Raw genomic sequence first — 21,036 nt, forward strand, 5'->3', positions numbered from 1 at the left:
ATACCCAGCGCTAAAGCTTCTAATCTCCAGTTCAAATAATTCTTTGATAGGCCATAGTCCTCCCACAGCTCAGAATGCAAATAGTCAGGGACTAAGATAAAATGAAAAAAGTGCAACAATCCAGGGCCCTGTGAATTGGAGTGAAATGTAGCTACTTTATGGGGGAAAGGGCAAGAAGTATCCTCTCAACAATATCAAATCCTTTCTCCCTTCCATACATATAGCACTGTAAAATGATGTGGATGTGGGGTACTTGGTAACATTTGTATGCAAATTGATTCTCTGTTTGGCTTACTGAGACAGAACTGAACCAGAAAGATTAAAGAGCAAATTAATAGGACCAAGCACATCACCCACCCCATGCACACATCGGATTCCTTTTTTCTTGATGAACAACAGTATGCTTGATTTTCTTCTCTCCGACATTGTCTTTCACAAAAGAGAGACACTGTCTAAAAGGTTTGCATTGTAATCATTTTCATAATGTGATGAATCCACCGTGTTAATTCTTTAAGTAAACTGGTGGTGGCCCGTCAAGAAGCCTCACTCTACATCTCCTTCCTCTACGTGTGTCAAGGCATATCTAAGCTACAATGTATATGGGATTCTGTGTTTATAAGGAAAGAAGAGTCATGACTCTGGAGAGCTGGGAAGGGGTTGGCACTACTGCACTTTCAAAATATAGGAATGGCTACATCATCTGAGGAGTAAATGTTGTTTCAGAAATGTTCTGAAACATAAAATAATAAAACTAGCAATTGAACTAGAGAAATACCCTTAGCAATTTTTCAGAGAGATGGGGAAAAAAAGGTTAAAAGGAGGAAAAGTATTGTCTTTGTGTAATTGGTACTTTCATTTCTAACTCTCTCATTTTTTAAATTTTAGGTGAAAATACAGAAGCACTAAAATCTGGGGACTCAATAGAATTGTATGTGGGGGTAAATAGAGATAGGCAGCTCCCTAGCAGATTCCATGTGAATAACTCTTTCTCCCCCAGGGGACAGGTACCTGTGTTGGAATGAGCCAGTCCAAGCATCTTAGGCACCCAGGTACTCCTCAGATTAAATGATGCCAGCTGCTCACCTTGTTGGGGAAGTCTAGGGGCTAGAAAAGGAAAGGCCATCAATAACAGAAGTACCGCTGGCTCAGTACGTAAGCAGCAAAATGGCAATAATGATGGTAAAACAAAATAACAATCAAAGTGAGCCAGAAATATCAGATGGTGCCAACACAGAACAAATTGAGGCCTTAGACAGAGCTTGGGGGAGAGAGATATAGGGTACTGGGAGGCACACAGCATTGCAGTGCTCATCAACTATGACCCCATAAGTAAAATGAGGTGATTTGGCTGAAGTTCCTGTTCTGGTATTTTAAAAGCCTATGGTTCTAAAATTCCATGAGTGACATTCTAGGATTCAATAACCTAAATTTTGTCTCTTTATTTTCAGTCGGAGATGAGGCTTTATATCCAGACTAGTCAAAAATAATAGGCAAAGATATGTTGTTGTTGTTTTTTTTTATGGTAGAAGCACATTCCTTTCAAACCTCCTTTCAAGCCAAAGGGAACTTGCTTTGATTCCCAGAGCCCTTCCAGTGGCTTATGGCTGGAAGGGACCAGGAAGACCCCAACATTTTTTATCTTCTATTCAAATAGACTTATAGCATATAACATGTTTCTCAGTCTCAACACTATCGAGATTTTGAACTGTATCATCTTTATTAGGAGGGCTGTCCTGCACAGTGTAAGATGTTTAGCAGTACCATGGCCCCAGTGGCACTCCTGCCCCCGCATCATGACAATCAAAAATGTCTACGGACATTGCCAAAAATCCTGCGGTGAGGGTTGGGGTGCAAAAATTATCTGCAGTTGAGAACCACTGGTATAGAATGACCAAATATTTAATCTGCTGTTCTGATATACTAATTATAATGAGGAGAAAAGTCTAGTTTCCTTGAGAAAATGCCCCTTATGAAACACACAAAGTACCCCAATGAAACAAAAAGGGACCTAGCTTATGCTTGCACTGGGAATAAAGGTATAGGAGATGAACTAAGCCTAATAGATGGGTGGTTTTCCCAAAAGATGATCAGCTTTTCTTTATGTGCCACTTCCATCTGCCACCCCAGTAGATGCTTCTTTGCACAGGGTTTTGTGCTGAATATGGCACTCATTTACTAAGAAAGGTCACTAAAACCTTGAAGGAAAGATGTCTCTATTCACACTAGGGTCAAAAGGAACATGGAAAAAATATTGTTTCATATCTTGGTCCTGGAAAACCACCAAGTTGAAGGGTGAATGAGTCTTCCTTTGAGGTGGCCTGTCTGGTTTCTCAGTCTCCACGCTGGCCAAGAGGGGCAGATAACCATCTCGATCTTTCCTCCTGGTAGCATAACTGTATTTTCCCTCAAATCTTACCCACTGTATTGTGGGCACTGCAAAAAGTATCTAAGAGCTTCTGAAATGGGCCAAGGATTTTCTCCTAAGGAAAGAAGTTTCTTGGGCAAGTTTGCACCAGGGCCAATCAAAATGTCAGTCTACCCTCTTCTGGGAGCTTAGGAATGTTGAGTAAGAGAAAAGAAAACATCAAGTCTTTTATTCCCAAAGGACAGTTTAGACAAGGACCTTAGGCTGGTAAATAGATTTATGAATTGACACATAGCTTCTGCATATTTGCAAAACTGGTAATGACCTATTGGGGATATTTAGGAAATTTATTCTTGAGACCAACTTGTTATGAAAGAGGTGGCAAATGTGGTGCGGTGGAGAGAGTAGTTAGGCTATGATTTGAAAACCACCTCTCCCCTTCTAAAGTCAGCTTTGCTCCTATCCTGCAGCATGGCTTTGACAAGTCTCTTTGCATCATGGGAACTCAATTTGCTCACCAATCAACTCAAATGACTGATTCCAGCACCTTTAAGTGCCCTCCAATCTGGGGTAAGGTCTTTATAAAAGACAGAGGCCCGTACCCACAAAGGCTCAAACTGAATTTGCCTCAGTGCCGACACTGCCTTCTTTTCTTCACCAGGCATTTATTTATCATGTATGTATGCACCTGGTCCAAAGCTAGGCACTCTGCGGAGGGGACAAAGGTAACAGATGCCACAGTCCTTGTCCTTGCAGAGAGGAGAGACACTGCTCCCTTTAAAGCTACATTAAAAGCCTTTTTCCTCCTTCAGAAGGCCCGTAGAGCTCCTCTCTAGACAGCCTGTGTACGCGTCCTGCGACAGCATCACATTTATGTGGGCGTCATTAACTTTATTTCCTTCATCAGCTGGCAGAAGCCAGAATGATTTTTAAGATGGATGGCACTGTCTCCTGCCTGGCCATCTTGATGCTATTCTGCAGGTTTTCTGCTGCTTTAGGAAAAGCGGCGTTGGCCCAAAGGGCATGAGACCTGGGATCCAGAATTTAGCCAGTGGCATGACCTTGAGAGGGTTCCATGACCTTTCTGGCCCTCAGTTTCCCCAGCTGTAAAATGAAAGGAATCAACAAATCACTCTCCAAAATCATTTTTAACTGTGCCAGTTAAGGATTATCTTCTTCCAATATCCTCCATGACAGAAGTTTTGCTTACAAATATTGTGGCATATTTCAACAGTTATAAGAAATAGCAATGTTGCATCATATTCAGGCTCAAAAGTCTGAAAGAATTGAGGACCTCATTAAGCAACTTCACTCTGGAGGGTTATCCCACTCTAGATACAATTATTGAAAAATCGCATAAATATGTCCGTTTCCCCAGGAAGTGCTTTGGATGATGAAAAAACAGGGTGCTTGATTTAGTATCCCCATAGATCCGAAGAGTGGCATAAGAAAGAGACCAAAAACTTCTCTACTTTCACCAGGGATTTTGTTTGGGTTTCTTCCTCCCCCATAAAATCTGTTTCTAAAATTTTGTTTGCCAAAGCCTACTTGTCATTAACTTATTTTCCTCATCTTTATTAATCAAAGGCATACATAACTGTCAGGAACTCTGAACATTATGGGATAAGCGACGTCACCACCCTGAGTTGACCTAAGAGAAAACAAAAGTAGAGACATGTGATGCTTTTTAGTGACTCCATAGAGCTTTGTCAGAAGTAAATATGCAATTTGTTAGAGTCTCTGAAATGTTTAAAATGAAATCTGAATCCTCATTACTATTTCATGAACCCCCTAGGTATCCAGGGACCCCATTTGGGAAACATTAAATTTGATTTATTCTATATAGCTCCAAGAGAAGAAATGGAGCAAATTGATGGATAATTATTTTAATGTACACACTCACATTCTAGTTCAATGTAATTTGGAAATTAATGACGGATCTGTCAAATGGTGCAATGGGCTACCTCGGTGGTAGTAAAGGTCCCTGTCACTGGAGGTATGAAAGCAGAGAAATCCACCTCCCAGGAAGGGTGTAGAAGAAATTCAAGCTGCTTTTGTAGATTGAGGTTTATAATTTTCTGCATTAAAGTCAATGAATGCAGGTCAGAGACAAATCTTCACAATACTTCTATTCCCTCCTTTCCTGACCCCCAAATTACGATACGATCTTTGTAAGCTCTCTGGTTGTGCCACAAACACGCATTCACTCAAATCATTTCCTTCTTCAAAATGGATTGGTGATGAATAAATTGGGAAATGATCACGCACACGCGTGCGCGCACACACACACGATGCAACAAAGGATTATTAAAAGGAAATCACCTGGTTATGTAAGAGGCGGGTTTTAAGAAATGAGAAGGACCTCAGAATAAGAACATATCAGAGCCAGAAAGACCACCAGGTAGTGCACCGGTCTGCAGACAAGTCCATGGGCACGGTGGCCTGTATGGCTGAAGGTCTTTCAACCCTGAACTCCAGCCATCCCTCCTGAACCAAGCCTCTGTTAAGCCTAACACACAACTGAAAACACCATAGGGCCAGCCAGCAAATTCATTCAGAAAGCACATTGGAAGGGAACAATACCCTGGGATGCTGAGGAGAGGGGCTTATCCGCACAGTGCCTATGCTTTGTAATGTAAGCCCTGATGAGGGGTGCTGAGGCCCCAAAGCTTTTGAAACTCCTTATAAAAGAGCCCTTTGTGGTTTTCTGAAGTTGATATTGTCCGAGTCTCCCGAGGCTAATTCAGTGCAATTAGATTACCACTCTCTGCCTTTGGATTCAGCTGTTTTTCAGTGTCCGTTGCTAAATGAGTTTACCGTCTTAACAGGGAGCTGCTGACAGTCATTAATCCCAGCCGTGAAATGGGCAGCGTTCTCTCTTGCCTCGCATACTGGGGAACCCACAGGCACCTAGGCTATAAGCCTTTGCTCCCTTCATGGCAAAGTCCTCAATTTCCCACCCGTTCACCCTGAGACAATCACACGTTCCTTCTGAGCATTTTAAGTACCAACAGAATCAGGGAGACTTAAGGCAGTTCTATAATTCAATAGCTCTCAAATCTAGCTGTGAGGGGCTTGTCAAACATCTAGTTTCCTGCCACCATACTAGACTACTGAATCAGAATCTCTCAGGCGGGGGACCCAGAAACTCATAATGTTAGCAAGAGTCTCTAAATCAGTGCTTTTTTAAACTTCAGTATGAACCACTTGAGAACCTCATTTAGCTGCTGATTCGTCTTGGGTAGGGCCTGAGAGTCTGTTTTTCTAACAGCTCCCAGGTGATGCTGATGCTTCCATGGACCAAAGGTTTCAATAGTAGGGCTCTAAATGATTCTGGCTGGGGACCCCTGACATAGATCAACCCTTCTATTTTGCAGATGAGGAGAGAACAAATGACTTCCTTAAGGTTATAGAGTGAAATAGCGGAGCTCCCCAAGTCCTACATAATTATATTCATCCCCAAACTTATCGCCCTGCGTGTCATCTCTCAGGGCTGTGTGCCCTCAACTCTACCACTGCATTTTCTTCATTTGGCACTCTCACACACTGTCCTCCCTCATGAACACAGACACACACCACAAGAAGGGTTCCTCAGAGAGCTATCCCCATTCTCAAACTGGGGGCCTGGGCCTTAAGGTCCTAGTACAAGAGCTCTCATTTACACAGCTGGGAATTCCTGTCATGATGTTGGGTAAAGAGAAGGGGCACCTGAGGACCATGCTTTGAATCCCAGCCGCAGGGGGCCCTAGGACACAGAAGTGAGAATCTATCAGAATTGATGGAGGAGATAGACCAAGGTGATCAGAAGGAGATCTGTGGTTTCTCGCTCCAAGGGTAACCTCACTGACCAGCACCCCTGCACACATTGCACTGTCAACCCAACATAACTAGAGTATTGTTTAGGACTCCCAGATGTTCAGAGGCTGTTGCCCCATGCTACCACCTGTCTAACCTCAGTCCTTCCTTCTTCTCTGCCTTCTTAGACTTTTTATCCTTTCCACAAAGCACATTATTATCTTATTCATCAAAAAAAGTAACTGCTGGGGATCCCTGGGTGGCGCAGCGGTTTGGCGCCTGCCTTTGGCCCAGGGCGCGATCCTGGAGACCCGGGATCGAATCCCACATCAGGCTCCCGGTGTATGGAGCCTGCTTCTCCCTCTGCCTATGTCTCTGCGCCTCTCTCTCTGTGACTATCATAAATAAAAAAAAAAAATTAAAAAAAATAAAAAAAAAAGTAACTGCTATGATCTTCGGCCTTTGAGAGCTGCGTGTTTATTGCTATGTGCTCAGTTCTGCAACACTGCCCAGCTCCAGAGAAAGGCGGCACAGCCGCAGCAACCCTGGCTGCCAGGCAGACTTGCAGCACTCTCTTACAAGAGCACTTGACAGTTTGCTGAGTGTTTCGCACTCACAATCCCATGGTAGCATCCCAGTCACCTTAAAAAATAAATACAAGACAGTGGTTACTATCCCCATTTAGAGTTGAGAAAACTGAGATTTGGAAAAGTGACTTGCCTAAGAATATATATATATATATATACACACACACACACACACACACATATATATATATATATATACACATATATATAAAATTCCTAAAGCTGCAGGCCAATGAGCTGGTACAGTTCTAAGGCAAACAGCCCCACCTTCTGCCGGTGGGCCACAGTGGGAGGATGGAAAGAAGCCTACAAGAGAAGAGCTGGGAATTTCCATCAAGCCTTTAGTTTGACAGCCATATTGCTCTGATTCTTAGCCAGATAGGTAGTTCTTTCTCTGTTCTTGATCATTTTTAATGATACAATATATGAATACATTCCTTTTTAAAAATCTAATACTAGACTTCAACCTAAGAATCCCTTTTGATAGGCTCTCCAGGTCTGTCCCAGCTTTTGTTTCTTTAAGGGGTGTTGTACTTGATAATTTTTATTCATATATGTATGTGTATATGGGTACATACATACATGTGTACAACTATTGAAATATATATCTTATTATTTTGAGGAATCATATTGCCTATATAATTCTGCAATTTGTTTTGTTCACATATCACCATGTCTTGGGAAGCTTTACCTGTTGAGGCATACAGCTCCACCTCATTCTTTTAACTATTGCAGAGCATTTAATGTTATGTGTATCCCATTGTTTTCCAGCCATCCCCCTACTGATGGGTATTTATACTTTCTTCTAAATTTTCCACTGCCATCAGTGCTACAATAATCTCAGTGTACCAACATCTTTGTGAACACATGTGATGTTTTTCCAGGCAGATAACAAGAACAAGAAATGAAATTGCTAGGGCACAGAGTATGTGCATCTTTTATGCGAATAGATACTGCAGGCTAATGTTCCTTTCTTCCCAAATCTTCCCTTCTTCCTTCCTCATGATGCTCCCTCTCAAGCTGGGCTGCAACAAAGCACTGATAATAGTTGTTATTATTTATTGAGCATTTATTGAAAGCCAGGTCCTGTGCTCACAACATCATGTGCTTCATCTCATAACCCTACAAAAATCCTCAGACATGAGTGCTATTATATTCCCGTTTACAGTTGATAAAACTGAAGCATAAAGAGGTTATGTAATTTGCCCAAGGTAAGACAACCAGTAAGAGGCAAAGTCAGGATTCAAAACTAGGCTAACTCCAGAAAACATTCTCTTAGTCATTGCACTGATATTATTACTCCAAGAATGAACTAAGGAGGAGGAAAGAGAGGACCGAACCGGATGAAGACAAAGGTAGCAAAGACATTAATTTCCCTCTCTAGATAACCAAGGGCTCATCTCTTTCAGATGGTTCCAGATAATCATAAAGTTAATGTACATCTATAATCAGATGTGAGTTTTCAATCTCCACCCTTCTCATAAGAGGGGAATGGCACTAACTCCCACCCCCATCACAGAGGGATGTGGCGAGGGCTCTAAGGGCACACAGGTCACTACAATACCTTTCTTCTTCATCTGCCTTGCCTTATGAACAAAAGTGCTTAATTGAAAGAGCTGTTGAGGGTTCTGTAAGACAATTTCTGCATGGGCTGGGAGGCTGAGAAGAAAGGCAGCATAATCTGTGGCCCACATTTTTTTTTTCAAAATTTTTTAGAGAGAGAGAGAGTGTGTATGTGAGCAGGGGCAGGGAGGGGCAGAGGGAGAGAGAGAGTCATAAGCAGGCTCCACACTCAGCATAGAGCCTGGCTTGGGGCTCAATCTTATGACCCTGAGATCATGACCTGAACCAAAATCAAAAGTCGGATGCTTAATCAACTGAGACATGAAGGGGCCCCTAAAAATCTTTTTAATTGTCAGTCCTTAGTCCTCAAACCAAAGCCTTGCTTCCTAATCCACAAACACACAAGACTGAGAATACTCAGTTTCCCTTTATCTCCAATCTCCAGGGAAGGAGGTTGGAGAGGCAGCCCAAGCTCCAGCATTGGAGGTCTCACCATAGGCTCGAGATTTGCCATTCCCAAAGCATGGTCAAGGGCTTCTCAGAACATCTCTAGTCTGGGAAACCATGCCTGGGCCAGATAAGGATGGCAGGAGCAGAATGGGGACAGGAAGCAAGGACTAGGCCAGCTCTCCTTTAATCATGAGCGGCACTCCAGGCCTGGTTTGTGGGAAGCCCGATCATTGCTCTCTCACACATCCATTTTCAAGAGCTCTCTGAGTGACACCAGAGACTTCTCCAAGTGTATCCATAGCAGGTCTGCTGCTAATAGAAGAAAAAATACAATAAAAACAAAGTCTCCTAATATCAACTCTTGAAATAAACTTGCTGGTTTGTTTACATTATAAGCATTACAGGTTTGTTATAAAATATTTAAACCACATAGGGAAATATGATTAAAACTAAAATCCACAGAAGTCTTACCCCCTAGGGTAAATCACTTAACAGTTTGATATTCAGCATTCAAGATTATTTTAATAACATAATGACAAAAACATGAGTGCTTACTATGTGCCTGACATCTTTCTAAAAGCTGAATTGGTATTAAGCCACGTAGGCTTCAGAGCACTCCTATAAAGCATTGTTCATTCATTGTATAGATGAGGTTACAGACGAGGAAACAGAGAGGTTAAATAATTTTCCTAGGGTTACCCACCATGGAAATGGCAATGCTGGATTGAAATCCAAGCAGTCTGGCTTCAGATGGACTTTAACCGCCATGTTACTCTAGTGAGCCATTTCTATTTTACAAAAATGAAATTATACTAAACACCATGCTCTGCAACTTCCTTTTTTCATTCACTAATACGTTGCCAGTGTGCATACAGATTTATCTCATTCCTTTCTGCATTTGTGCTGCCCTTTGCTGAGCCTGCCAAGTTTTAGCAGGACACAATTCTGCCTTTCACCGTATAGCTTCCACCTCCATGTCCAGCTCTTTTCCTTCACACAAACCAAATTCCAGCCCAAACTGAGCTTCTCATTGGTCTCTGCAGTATACCTGTTATTCCCATCCCTATACTGTCCTCATACTGTTCCCTATCCCTCCGTAGATCTAGGGAAAAAAAAAAAAAACTCTCCCTCATTTTTGCCCTGAAAGCCATACCAACCAGCTCTGAATTCTAGTTAATTTGACTTTGAATCCTGCCTCTGTCACTTCCTTGCTGTATGATCTTGGCAGTGCACTCAACCTTTCTGAAGCTTCCAGTTCCTCATCTTAAAAACTAAAGATAAGAACTTCACCAATAGATCAATGAAGTTATCTTTCATGCACTTTTTCCACACTGCACATAAGACCTTAACGAATGGCAATTCCTTCTCCACATCTCTGAGATCCCATCCATGCCTCATGGTCCAGCTCTAGCCTCACTTCCTCTGTGAGGCAGCCCTTGGACCACCATCCCCCAACTGGCCATAGACTCTCTTTCCTAAGTCCCCTTGGAGATGTAGGCATGACCCTTAGCACTCAGGTTACTCACAGTGGCCTTCTGTGCATTTGAGTGCCCTTCTAACTTCCCTATTGGACTGTAAGCCCTTAAAAGTCTAGAAACGTAATGAATTTTGTGGGACATGTGGAAGGACAACAAGAAGACAAAAACACACCCCCTGGTGCTTCCCAGAGTTTTCAACTTGTTCTATTCCTTCCTCATACATAGCATTGTCCCTGTGGTTCATGTATATCAGGTTTCAGTGCTTGTTGAATTGAATTGCTTGGTCCCCACATGCCTGCTCCCAGAATCTTCTTTTTGGCTCTGCAGAAGCCCAAGACCGGAAGGCTTCCAACCAGCCAACCCCAAAGCACTCCTGTGTCTCACTGTGACCCCTTTTTGCTCCAAGACATGAGTCACAGTGAGAATGAGCAGGACATGGCAGCTCAGCCCAGGCTCAGTAGCCATTGCAGTGAGTTGCTCAGCTTTATCCTTGCCATCTAGATGAGCGTGTTCAAACCCTAGGCCTTTCAAAACATCTGAGCCAATACAGATCAAGAAGCTGCTTCCCACCATGACCCAGGTCTGCAGAAAGGCCCCTTCCATAGGGACAAGACAAACTTCCTAAAATGGTTTTCAATTATGCAGAAAGCATGAACTTCATCACAGATAGTTTACTTGGTGTGACCTAAAACATTTAGTAGAAAAGAAAAACTCTTGACAGGAGCCGAGAAAAGACTGCATCACATCTAGAGAGAAGGGGCTTGGAGGATTCCGTTGAATAGGCCTTGGAACATAAAAAGCTAGGCTTCCAGGAACCCTGGGTGGTGCAGTGGTTTAGCGCCTGGCTTTGGCCCACGGCGCGATCCTGAAGACCCGGGATTGAATCCCACGTCGGGCTCCCGGTGCATGGAGCCTGCTTCTCCCTCCGCCTATGTCTCTGCCTCTCTCTCTCTCTCTCTGTGACTATCATAAATAAATAAAAATTTTAAAATTTTGAAAAAAAAGCTAGGCTTCCTGGAAAAGAGGGTGACAAGATTCAATAAAAGGTGTAACCCCCATGTTGCCTCAAAATCAAACATCCTGGAGATGAGAACAAGATTTTCCTTCACCTGTAATTCCTGCTCTAACTTTGTAGCTGAGTCTCAGTTTTTCCATCCCTATAATAAGACTGGACTGTGTAAAGACTATGGGTCTTTCCATCTGTCATTGCATAATTCTTTAATTAAGTTGTCTCAGAGAAGATCCAGCAGTTAAAAACTCTTATGAATCAGTCAGACATATTCTGGAATCCTGGTTATACCACTTGATACCTGTATGTCCTGGACAGAGATTATTTTTAAGATTCCTAAGCCTCAGTTTCCCTCATCTGTAAAATGGCAATGATTAGTATCCACTCCCCCACACCTAAAAAAAAATCATCCTAAGGATTAAATGGGAGATGGTATATAGGTTGTTAGACATACATGTGGCACACAGAGACCACGCAAAGCAGGAAAGCCATGATGACTATTATTACTGAAAGGGAATAGGTGCAGAGCATTGTGAGAACATAAAGAGGAGTCTGATTAACTCTACCTAGAGGTGGGGAGACAGCACAAAGTTGAAGGAGTCAGGACACTTAAACTGGGCCACAATGAATGACTAATTCACCAGGTGGCAGCAAGTGCCAAGAGAGAATATTGCAGGCAGAGGGAGAAGGCTTGCAGAACAGGCAAGTAGGAGGATGGGGAGCTCAAGGACACTGCGAGGGCCAGCCATCTACTGTCACCAGGCTCAGCCCAGTCCTGCTCCGTCCTGTTCCCTCCCAAGGGGCCTTTTATCAACTGGAATCCCAGCTGAGAGTGGGCAATTTGCTCATGATCCCAAAAATATTTCTTGAAGTCCTACTATAAGCCAGAATTGTTCCAAGTTCTGGGGACAGATACAGTGATGAACAGAACATATGTAGTCTCTGCTCTCATGCAGCTTAACTTCCAGAGGGGTCTATAAACAAACAACTTGAGAAACTATAGATTTTCAGGTCATGAGCACAACTACAACCTGAGTAAATCAGATGATGGGACAGAGAATAGTCTACTGGAATCCACCCCAGGCTGCCTATACTTGCACATGCAAACACCAACTCCCTTAGACTTATATCATGCAGGGGACACCTGAGTGGCTCAGTCCACAAAGCATGCAACTCTTTATTTTGGCTCTGATCATGATCTCAGGGTCACGAGATGGAGCCCTGTGTCAGGCTCCATGCTCAGTGCTCAGTAGGGAATCTGCTTGAGATTCTCTCCCTCCCTCTCCCTCTTCCCCTCACCCTACTGTGTTCTCTTTCTCTCTCTAAAATAAAAATCTTTAAAAAGAAAGACATATCATAGGGAGATGTGCAGGTGAGGAAAGCCCTTTTCTTTTTACTGATGAGGAAACTGAAACTCTGAGAGGAGCAATGATTCATCCAAAATCTCAAGGCCAATAAGTTCCACAGGCAGGTGACCTCATTCCATGCAGAAAAGTCAAAAATATCCAGGACAAAAGATTAAAATGGAGGGGGAGCGTGGAGAGCAAGTAGCAAAACAGTATGTACAGTAAGAACCCATTTTTATTTTTTTAATGTTTTATTGTTCTCGTATAGGGAAAAAGAAGTCTAGAGAAATGGACCCAAAACTGTTTATAGTTGTTATTATCTCTTGAGAATGAGACTATGGGGGACTTTTATTTCCTACATTAAATATTTTGGTAATGCTTGAATGTTTTACAATATATATTACTTTTGAAAGCTGAAAAAATATATTTTGTCAAAAGAGGTTGTCAGAGAGCATGGGAACACAATCAAACTTGGAGCCCACCTAAATAAGAGACACACGTACCAGGTAGGGGAAAAAAGACATTTGGAGTGGTCTGAACCAGTGCCCAGTTGATTGGTTTCTCCAAATGAAAATGAGCCTAGAGGCAAAGACTGTTTGGTGTGTTTGGAGGGATTTTCTGAGCAAATGGAAGTTTCTTCCTCCCCCCCCCCCATCACTGTGCTAGAAGTAAGATGTTATTGGAAAATGAGAGGCCAGAGTTATGTTATAGACTTGAGCTTCAGAACAAGTGATGGATGCAACATATTTTCATCAGGATACTGAAGCCCTACCCAATTCTTTTTGTAATTTCATAAAATCCTCCTGGTCATTAAAAAAAAAAAAAACTTAGAGATGGAAAGAATTAACTGACCCAATCCTTTCAATTCCCAGGGAGGAACAGAAGCCAGAGGGAAAGAGATTTGTCTAAAGTCCACTGTGAATTAATGCCCAGCCCAGACAAGGACTGAGGACTCTATGTCTCTTCTCACTAAGACATTTTCCCCTTAAACCTAAAGATTGTTCCACTGATAGTGTGCAAGACAAATTTCAATGGTACAGGATAATTTTCTTTAATTTTACTTATCATGAATTTTCTTTTACTAGGTACTAGAATTTAGCAATTTCATTGTAATGCTAGTAGTTTTTGTTAAGCTAAGAAATAAAATTAAGGGTAAATATCAGTGAGGGTGACAGAACATGAGAGACTCCTAACTCTGGGAAATGAACAAGGGGTAGTGGAAAGGGAGGTGGGCAGGGAGAAGGGGTGACTAGGTGACGGGCACTGAGGGGGGCACTTGATGGGATGAGCACTGAGTGTTATACTATATGTTGGCAAATCAAACTCCAATTAAAAATGTACAAAAAATAAAATTTAAAAAAACATTATGAATTGGGCAAAACTTGTCATACAATATGTGGGCAATTTGAGTTTAAAGTATGCTGGACTCTACCATTTCATCTTTCACACTGCCATTGGGGTAGATGGAAAACATCAGAAAGAGTGACACTCAGTGCTGAGCAATGCCTAACTATCATTAAATCTCAAACAGCTTCTCAGTGTGAGTCATGGACATGGCTGTTAAATGAATTCAAATAGCTGGAGGAAAGAAGGCATGTTTGGGTAAAAAGTGGTGCATTCAGCAGACAGAGCACAGTGGGGACAAGGTTACCAGCAAGTATCTATTGAAACTGTATTCATAGTTTTCTGTTCCCTTCTCAGGTTCTAATATCTATGACTCCCAATCCTTTGTCTTATGAACAGAAATTCCTCTAAATGATGTTTGAGGTTTTTTTTAAGATTTTATTTACTTATTCATGAGAGACAGAGAGAGAGAGAGAGAGAGAGAGAGAAACAGAGACACAGGCAGAGGGAGAAGCAGGCTCCATGCAGGGAGCCCGATGTGGGACTTGATCCCGGGACTCCAGGATCACGCCCTGGGCTGAAGGCAGGTGCTAAACCACTGAGCCATCCAGGGATCCCATAAATGATGTTTATAATATTATCAAATAACATGTATTTAGAGTCTACTATATGCCAGGAACTTTTCTGAAAGCTCCATATGCATTAACTTTTTAATCTGTAAAGCAACTCTATGAAGTAGGTATCATTACCACCCCTATTTTGTGCATGAGTACGCCAAAGCAGTGATTCTATCAATCTGGGACACCTTGAGGCCAATCCAGTCCAAAGTCTTCATATGCAGAAAGACATTGGACAAACCTCTCCAGAGGTGTGTTGGGGCAGAGTGGAGGGAAGGGAGTCTCTGAAGAAGAAAACTGAGAGACTCACCCCCATTCATAGCCCTTCCCAGTTAGGAAAGGAGGTGGGGAGAACTTGATGAAACAGTTCCCTCAGTTCTGCCACCCAAAGTCCTAATTTCCTTTCCATCTGTCACCATGGATTCATGAAGAGACAAAAGAGAATAAGAAATAATATGGGGCAAGACATAAAAGAGGGGGCAAGGTGTAGGGGTGGGGGGAAAAAGGGAGACAAGCAGAGTAATCAAGAGGGAAGAATCTCGCCCGGGTTCAACCAAGACCATCCTGGGTGAGTCTCGCCCGCCTCTGGACCCCAGTATTCTCCTCTGTAAGTGGATGAGTGGACTGGACTAGCTGACTTTAAAGATCTCTCTCAGCTCCCTCATTCTAGGATTCAGAAACAAATGAAGGAAAAGGAGGAAGGTAGAAAACTAGAGGGGAAGAAGGGAAGGAAAGAGGCAAATGCTAAGGAGGAATGATGAAAGGGGGAGGAAACAAGGGAAGAAAAACAACAGGCATTTCCTAAATTAGTTGGAGTCTGCCTTCTTGTTGAAAGAGAAGAAAGGACTCTCGTATCAAGAATTATAGCAATAAAAGCTTTATCCTCAGGCAGTCAGCTCCAATGCCTCTCCCCCCTCCCCCCCGTGGGAGTCATGGCTGGGCAGGGGAGGGCCAGGGCAGATGTCTGAAGAACAGGACCCTGAAGCAGCCCAGGGAGGCAAATGGGAGGGGGGGTGCCTGGTTCTTGGGTCTAGGAAGGAGGGCAGCCCCTCCTCCTCTGGGCCTGACAATGGACAACAATGATTAGCATATTCCCAGGTTCTGAGGGATGTCCCCGGGAAGCAACTAGAGAGTGTGCCCAAAGGAGCTAGAGCTGCAACATTATCACATCGTGCCTGCAAGGATGCAATCCTGGGAACCACCAAACAGAGAAAATCCCAGGCTACCAAGAGATCTTTCAAGGTCATCTTCTCCAACCTCCTGCCTCTAAGCATCCCTTCCCTAAGAGCCCTGTGCCAAAGGAGTTAGCACAGAGGGACACTCAGTCCTATTCTCCAGTTTGCAGAGCTGTCTGAGCCACCCCAGGCCTTGAGGCCCTTGAGGACAAAGACGTGAGCACCTCCGATTGATTGAATACACCCTTAATGCACAGGGCAGGGTGCTGGGCACACAGTGGGCTCGCCAATAATTGATCAGTAGGTGATAGGTTCTATTCTCTCTCCCAATAATATCTATTCTGTTGCTCAACATTTCAGTCTAAACATTCTTCCTTTTGTTTATCCACTGCCCCTGTTTCAAAGTCCAACCTGTCATTTGCCTAAGAGGGCAGAACCTGGCAGAGCCCAGCCTCTATAGAAGTGAGGTAGAGTACGGACTCTGCAGGTGACGGGCCAAATCTGGAATTGACCCAAGGGAAGAAGTGAGTAGACAGCGTCACTACATAAACGCAGGTGCAAAGAAAAAGATCTTGGATAACTGTTCACTTAACATAACAATGAGCAACTTCTGTATACCAGGTTCTTGTCTAAGCAATTTATCTGAATTTTTTACTCTTCCTAACAATCCTACAGTTAGAATTAAGTATTCCTAGCTTACAGAAGAAGAAACTGAGGCTCAGAAATGTTAAGCAACTTTCAAGGTCATAAAGTAAGTAGTAAAGTCACAATTTTAGTCCACTCTTTTTTTGTTTTAAGATTTTATTCATTTACTCATGAGAGACACAGAGAGAGGCAGAGACATAGGCAGAGGGAAAAACAGGCTCCATGCAGGGAGCCCAACACCAGACTCAATTCAGGGACTCCAGGATCACGCCCTGGGCCAAAGGCTGTATGAGCCACCCACGTGCCCCATCTAGTCCACTTTTTAACCGGTTCATCCTTACAGCCCATTGCTCAGTTCAGCCTATCCGTGAATACTTCTGGTGACAAGAAACATGCCACCTCCTGATGCTGCTGCCTCTTCCATTACTGGGTGGCCCTAATGGTCAATACAGTCTTCCCTCACATGTATCAGGCAGCCACCTGCCTCCATCTCTGAAAGTCCCACCTGCCTTCCCTGGCCGCCTGAAACAGGACAGGGGGCTGTAAAAGGTATCTGGGCTACGGACTCAGAAAAATCTGGTTCTATTCCTACCTACCACCTCCCAGTCATGTCACTCTCAACCAAGTCACTTCCGCCATCTGTGCCTCGGTCTCTTCATCCGTGCAACAGGAACACAAATATGCATGACGTCTAGTGTTTGGGAGAAGAAAAAAGACATAATGCTTGCAAAGGGCTTAACTCAGTGCCTGGCAAACAGTAAATATTCAAGAACATTATTTTATTGAGTCCCTCTTCCCCATGACAACCCAACAGAGATTTATAAAAAAATGATCTCTCTGCCTAAATCTTCTCTGAGCCTAACACCCACAGAGTCTTTAATTATTCCTTACAGGTCAATTTCAAGTTTGTTTACCAGCCCAGTTGTTCCTTTTTGGGCCTGTTCCAACCTGCTAATGCCCTTCTTAAAATGCAAGGCCTACAATGGAATATAATAAATTAGCCAAGATTGGAAGCGCAGCCCACATCCCTTATTTCCTGCCATACCTGCCTCTTTTAGTCTTTATATTTTTTTGAAGTTCTTCAGGATTATCAGGTGTAACCTAGACTGGGCATAAAATTTTAGCAAAGAATGTTTGAATCTTCAAGAAAATTTAAGTTTTATTTGTAATAATGGCTAACACACCAAGTGGTGTGCTATGTGTCTAGCACCACATCTGCATCTGACACACATTTTCTCCTTCACCCCAATAGTCCTAGGAATACACTATTACTCTCCTTTTTCTGATAAAGAAATAGATTTAAAGAGGTTAGATGACTTGCCCAAGATCACATAGCTATGTGGCAGATTTGAGTCCACCATGCCATCCTATCTCTCATATCAAGCTTATCATATCTAAGTACTTTCAGGGATAAAAGAAAAAATTGGGTATGATACAGGCAGAAGACATAGGCAGGGGCAATTTAATATTTAAAAAAAAAGAAATGGGGACTCCTGGGTGGCTGAGCAGTTGAGTGTCTGCCTTCAGCTCAGGGCGTGATCCCGGTTCAGGGATCGAGTCCCACATCGGGCTCCCCACAGGGAGCCTGCTTCTCCCTCTGCCTGTGTCTCTGCCTCTCTCTGTGTCTCTCATGAATAAATAAATGAAATCTTAAAAAAAAAAAAAAAAAAGAAACGCATTGCACCTACAACATTGAACTTCTGAACTATGCTGTCACAAAGGTCTCTCCTTCTCCCTTCTAGTACACTCCAATGCCTAGGACTTCTTGGTAATATGAGTTAATGAAGAAAAAGGAAAAAGATAGAAGTGGTCATCTCTCTTCTTTTAACTTTCAGTGCCTCACCATTTCCTTCAACCCTTGCCCCTAGCAGACTCTACCTTATAAAGAGTCTCATTTTCAATGAGGAGCCTGCTGGTTGTGGGGTTGGGGGAGATGGAAACTCCTTTACACTGGTGTCATTTTTTTGCCTTAGAAATAGTCATACTCCTTGACTCAGCAATTTTGCTTCTAGGACACAAACAGAGGTTTGTGACCAAGGGAAGTTATTTTGCTTCTAGGACATGAACACAGGTTTGTGACCAAGGGGAGTTTTCATAGCAACATTTATAATAGCTAAAAATTGAAAATAATACAAATGCCCATCAGTAGAGGGATAGCTAAGTGAATGCTAATAACGCCACACACTGGCATAGGCTGTCATTTATAATCGTGTTTCTAAAGGTTTAATAACAAGAGAAAAAATGCTTATTTAGAATCTTCAGTTAAAAAAAAAAAAAGCAGGAAACAAAACCGATTAGAATCTGTAGTGGAAAAAAGAAAACCCAGAAGAAATTTACTAATATGGTAACAGTAGGTATCTAGATAATGGGATTTCCAGGTGGTTTGTTTTTTTGTTGTTGTTTTTTGTTTTTGTTTTTGTTTTTGCAATTTGTGTTTTTCCAATGTACATTTATTGTTTTAATCATCAGAGGAAAATGTTATTTTTTAAAGGGTTGAAAGAATCTGGTCTGAGGGCAGCCAGCCAGCTTGTGAAAAACGGTTTTTGCCACTGGACAGTTTCCATCTGTGCAGCAGCAATTACTACTCTGTTACCATCAGATCATCTTAATCCTATTGATTGAAATGCCAAAGTAATGCTATTAATTTACTACTTAACAGATAAATTACTAAGAGCATGGGAGAAGGATCCCCAGAGAGGGCTCCTTTAGGTGTGACAGTGGGTGGTCCTTGAACATTCAAGCACAAAGCACAGGAAGCCTCTAGAAATTCATCTATTTATCCCTCATCATAGAGCCTAGATCAACCGACTTTCTCTGAATCAATAAAAATTGTATTGGACATTCACAATGTGCCAAGTACCAAAATAAGCACTATGAAAGAATTACTTATTCTTTACAATAATCCTAGGAGCAACAACTACCATTACCCCTATTTTACACATGCAGAAACAAAGACAGGATGGGTCACTTGTCCCAAGGCCACACAGCTAGTAGACAGCAGAGCGTGAGCATGATGGCAGAGTCCATGGAACATTCCCGTTTCAGTTCAGAAGGGAGTTCTTACTTGGGTAGCACCTTATGTTTTCAACATGTTTTCAAATAGTAATTTAGAAGTTAGGACAGAAGGTATCTATACTCGATGGATGAGGAAACTGATGCTTAAAGATGATGAAGGGCTGGCTCGACATCACACAAGAAAGGAAGGGGGGAGGGGTCAAAGCCAGGATTTCTGACTCTACATCCACTGCTTGTCCCATCCCCTGGGCTACTTCTCCTCACAGTCTCTGAGACCTACAGCAAGAAGCAGGAGGCAGGGACGCCTGGGTGGCTCAGTGGTTGAGCATTTGCCTTTGGCTCAGATGGTGATCCCGGGGTCCTGAAGTCCCATATCAGGTTCACCAAAGGGAGCCTGCTTCTCCCTCTGCTTTTATCTCTGCTTCTCTGTGTGTCTCTCATGAATAAATAGATAAAATCTTAATAATAAAAAAAAAGCAGGAGGCAATGGAATCTACCCCCCTGCAAGGTTCCCGCACGATTTACAAAGAGGTGACCTTGCTGGAGGATCCTGCAGGGTAGAAAGGAAAGAAACTCCAAAAGGAAAAGACAAACTCAGCAGAGACCCTTGCGTTCCTGCAGCCATTAGCCTCCTTCATCCTCAGTCCAGGAAGGGGCACCTGGTCTTTCCTTCATCATCCATCTATCTTCTTTTCCCCTCACTGGGTCCCACGGGTTTCATGGACATGTCTTCTCCTGAATTCTCCTCAGTCAATGTTTCTTACAGAAGCTTATACTGAACCATAGAGGAGTGGAAACTCAACACAAAGCATATTCCAGTTGAGCGAGCTGTTTTAGCACATGTGAACAGCTGCTGCAAAACTTAGGCCAAAATCCTACCTCAGTTAGTCATGTATCAATTCTACCATCAGAGCACCTTGGTTATTAGGTCATTTAAGCTCTCCACACCCTCGTTTCCTCGTCTAAAAAATGAAGGAGAAACTGGTACCTACTTCCATTAGAGTTGCTGGATAGATTAGAAAACCTGTATGGAAAAGTTCTTGGCTCTGTACGTGACACCCAGAAACTGTTCAAGCATTGATGGCATCTGCTATTTATTGCTAGCTAACCTCTGAGTCAGTTTCCTTCTCTATGAGATAGAGATGATCATCCCTACTGATTTTGTAAAACTGTAACATACGGTCATTAACTTACAGCAGGTGTTCGATAACTGTCTTTTTTTTTTTTTTTTTTTTTTTTTTTTAATGTACAAGATGACCAAGTCCTATAATTCTATGACTCCTCTTCCTCTGTCTTCCCCAAGACTTTGGAACCTGCTGAGTGAGACAAAGAAGTTCCACCCCACTGAGCAGAGCTGCAGCTCCCTGTCTTAGAGGATTCAGGGGAATGAACAAGGGCTCTTTAGAGAAGTATTAGAGCCCTGGAGCTTCTGGAAAACTCCGTATTTACATACAAATCCCCACTTCAACTAAACCCTCTCCACTCACAGTGAAGTGTTCTCTTTCTGAAGACCAGTCACTCAGTTGATTAAAGGCAGCTTCAGACTTGAATCCAACTTGCTCTTTCTACAATTTAAAGTCATTCTTCCTCAGAGCCCAGCAAAGATTGTTTATTTTCTCAACATCATCCTTTGAAATCAGTCTCCTG

General features: G+C 42.7%; 2 protein-coding genes across 7 annotated transcripts in view; one reads left to right on the top strand and one right to left on the bottom strand.

Moving 5' to 3' along the window:
* LOC144312780 (uncharacterized) overlaps nt 1-21,036 on the bottom strand; it is a 740,032-nt gene that overhangs the window by 648,430 nt on the left and 70,566 nt on the right. Inside the window, exon 4 of one of the 6 annotated variants that reach the window (XM_077895807.1) lies at nt 1,552-3,469. The exons of 3 other annotated variants lie outside the window; for them this stretch is intronic. In XM_077895807.1, the coding sequence (XP_077751933.1) occupies nt 3,410-3,469 (60 nt within the window). In that variant the 3' untranslated portion in view covers nt 1,552-3,409. 2 more of the 6 variants (XM_077895806.1, XM_077895805.1) reach the window with 2 other exon arrangements.
* Nucleotides 1-21,036, top strand: part of GLRA1 (glycine receptor alpha 1) — an 85,689-nt gene that overhangs the window by 2,247 nt on the left and 62,406 nt on the right. The gene's annotated exons all lie outside the window — the stretch shown is intronic.

This window comes from Canis aureus, chromosome 4 (genome assembly GCF_053574225.1).
Source record: "Canis aureus isolate CA01 chromosome 4, VMU_Caureus_v.1.0, whole genome shotgun sequence".
Classification (NCBI taxonomy): Eukaryota; Metazoa; Chordata; class Mammalia; order Carnivora; family Canidae; genus Canis; species Canis aureus.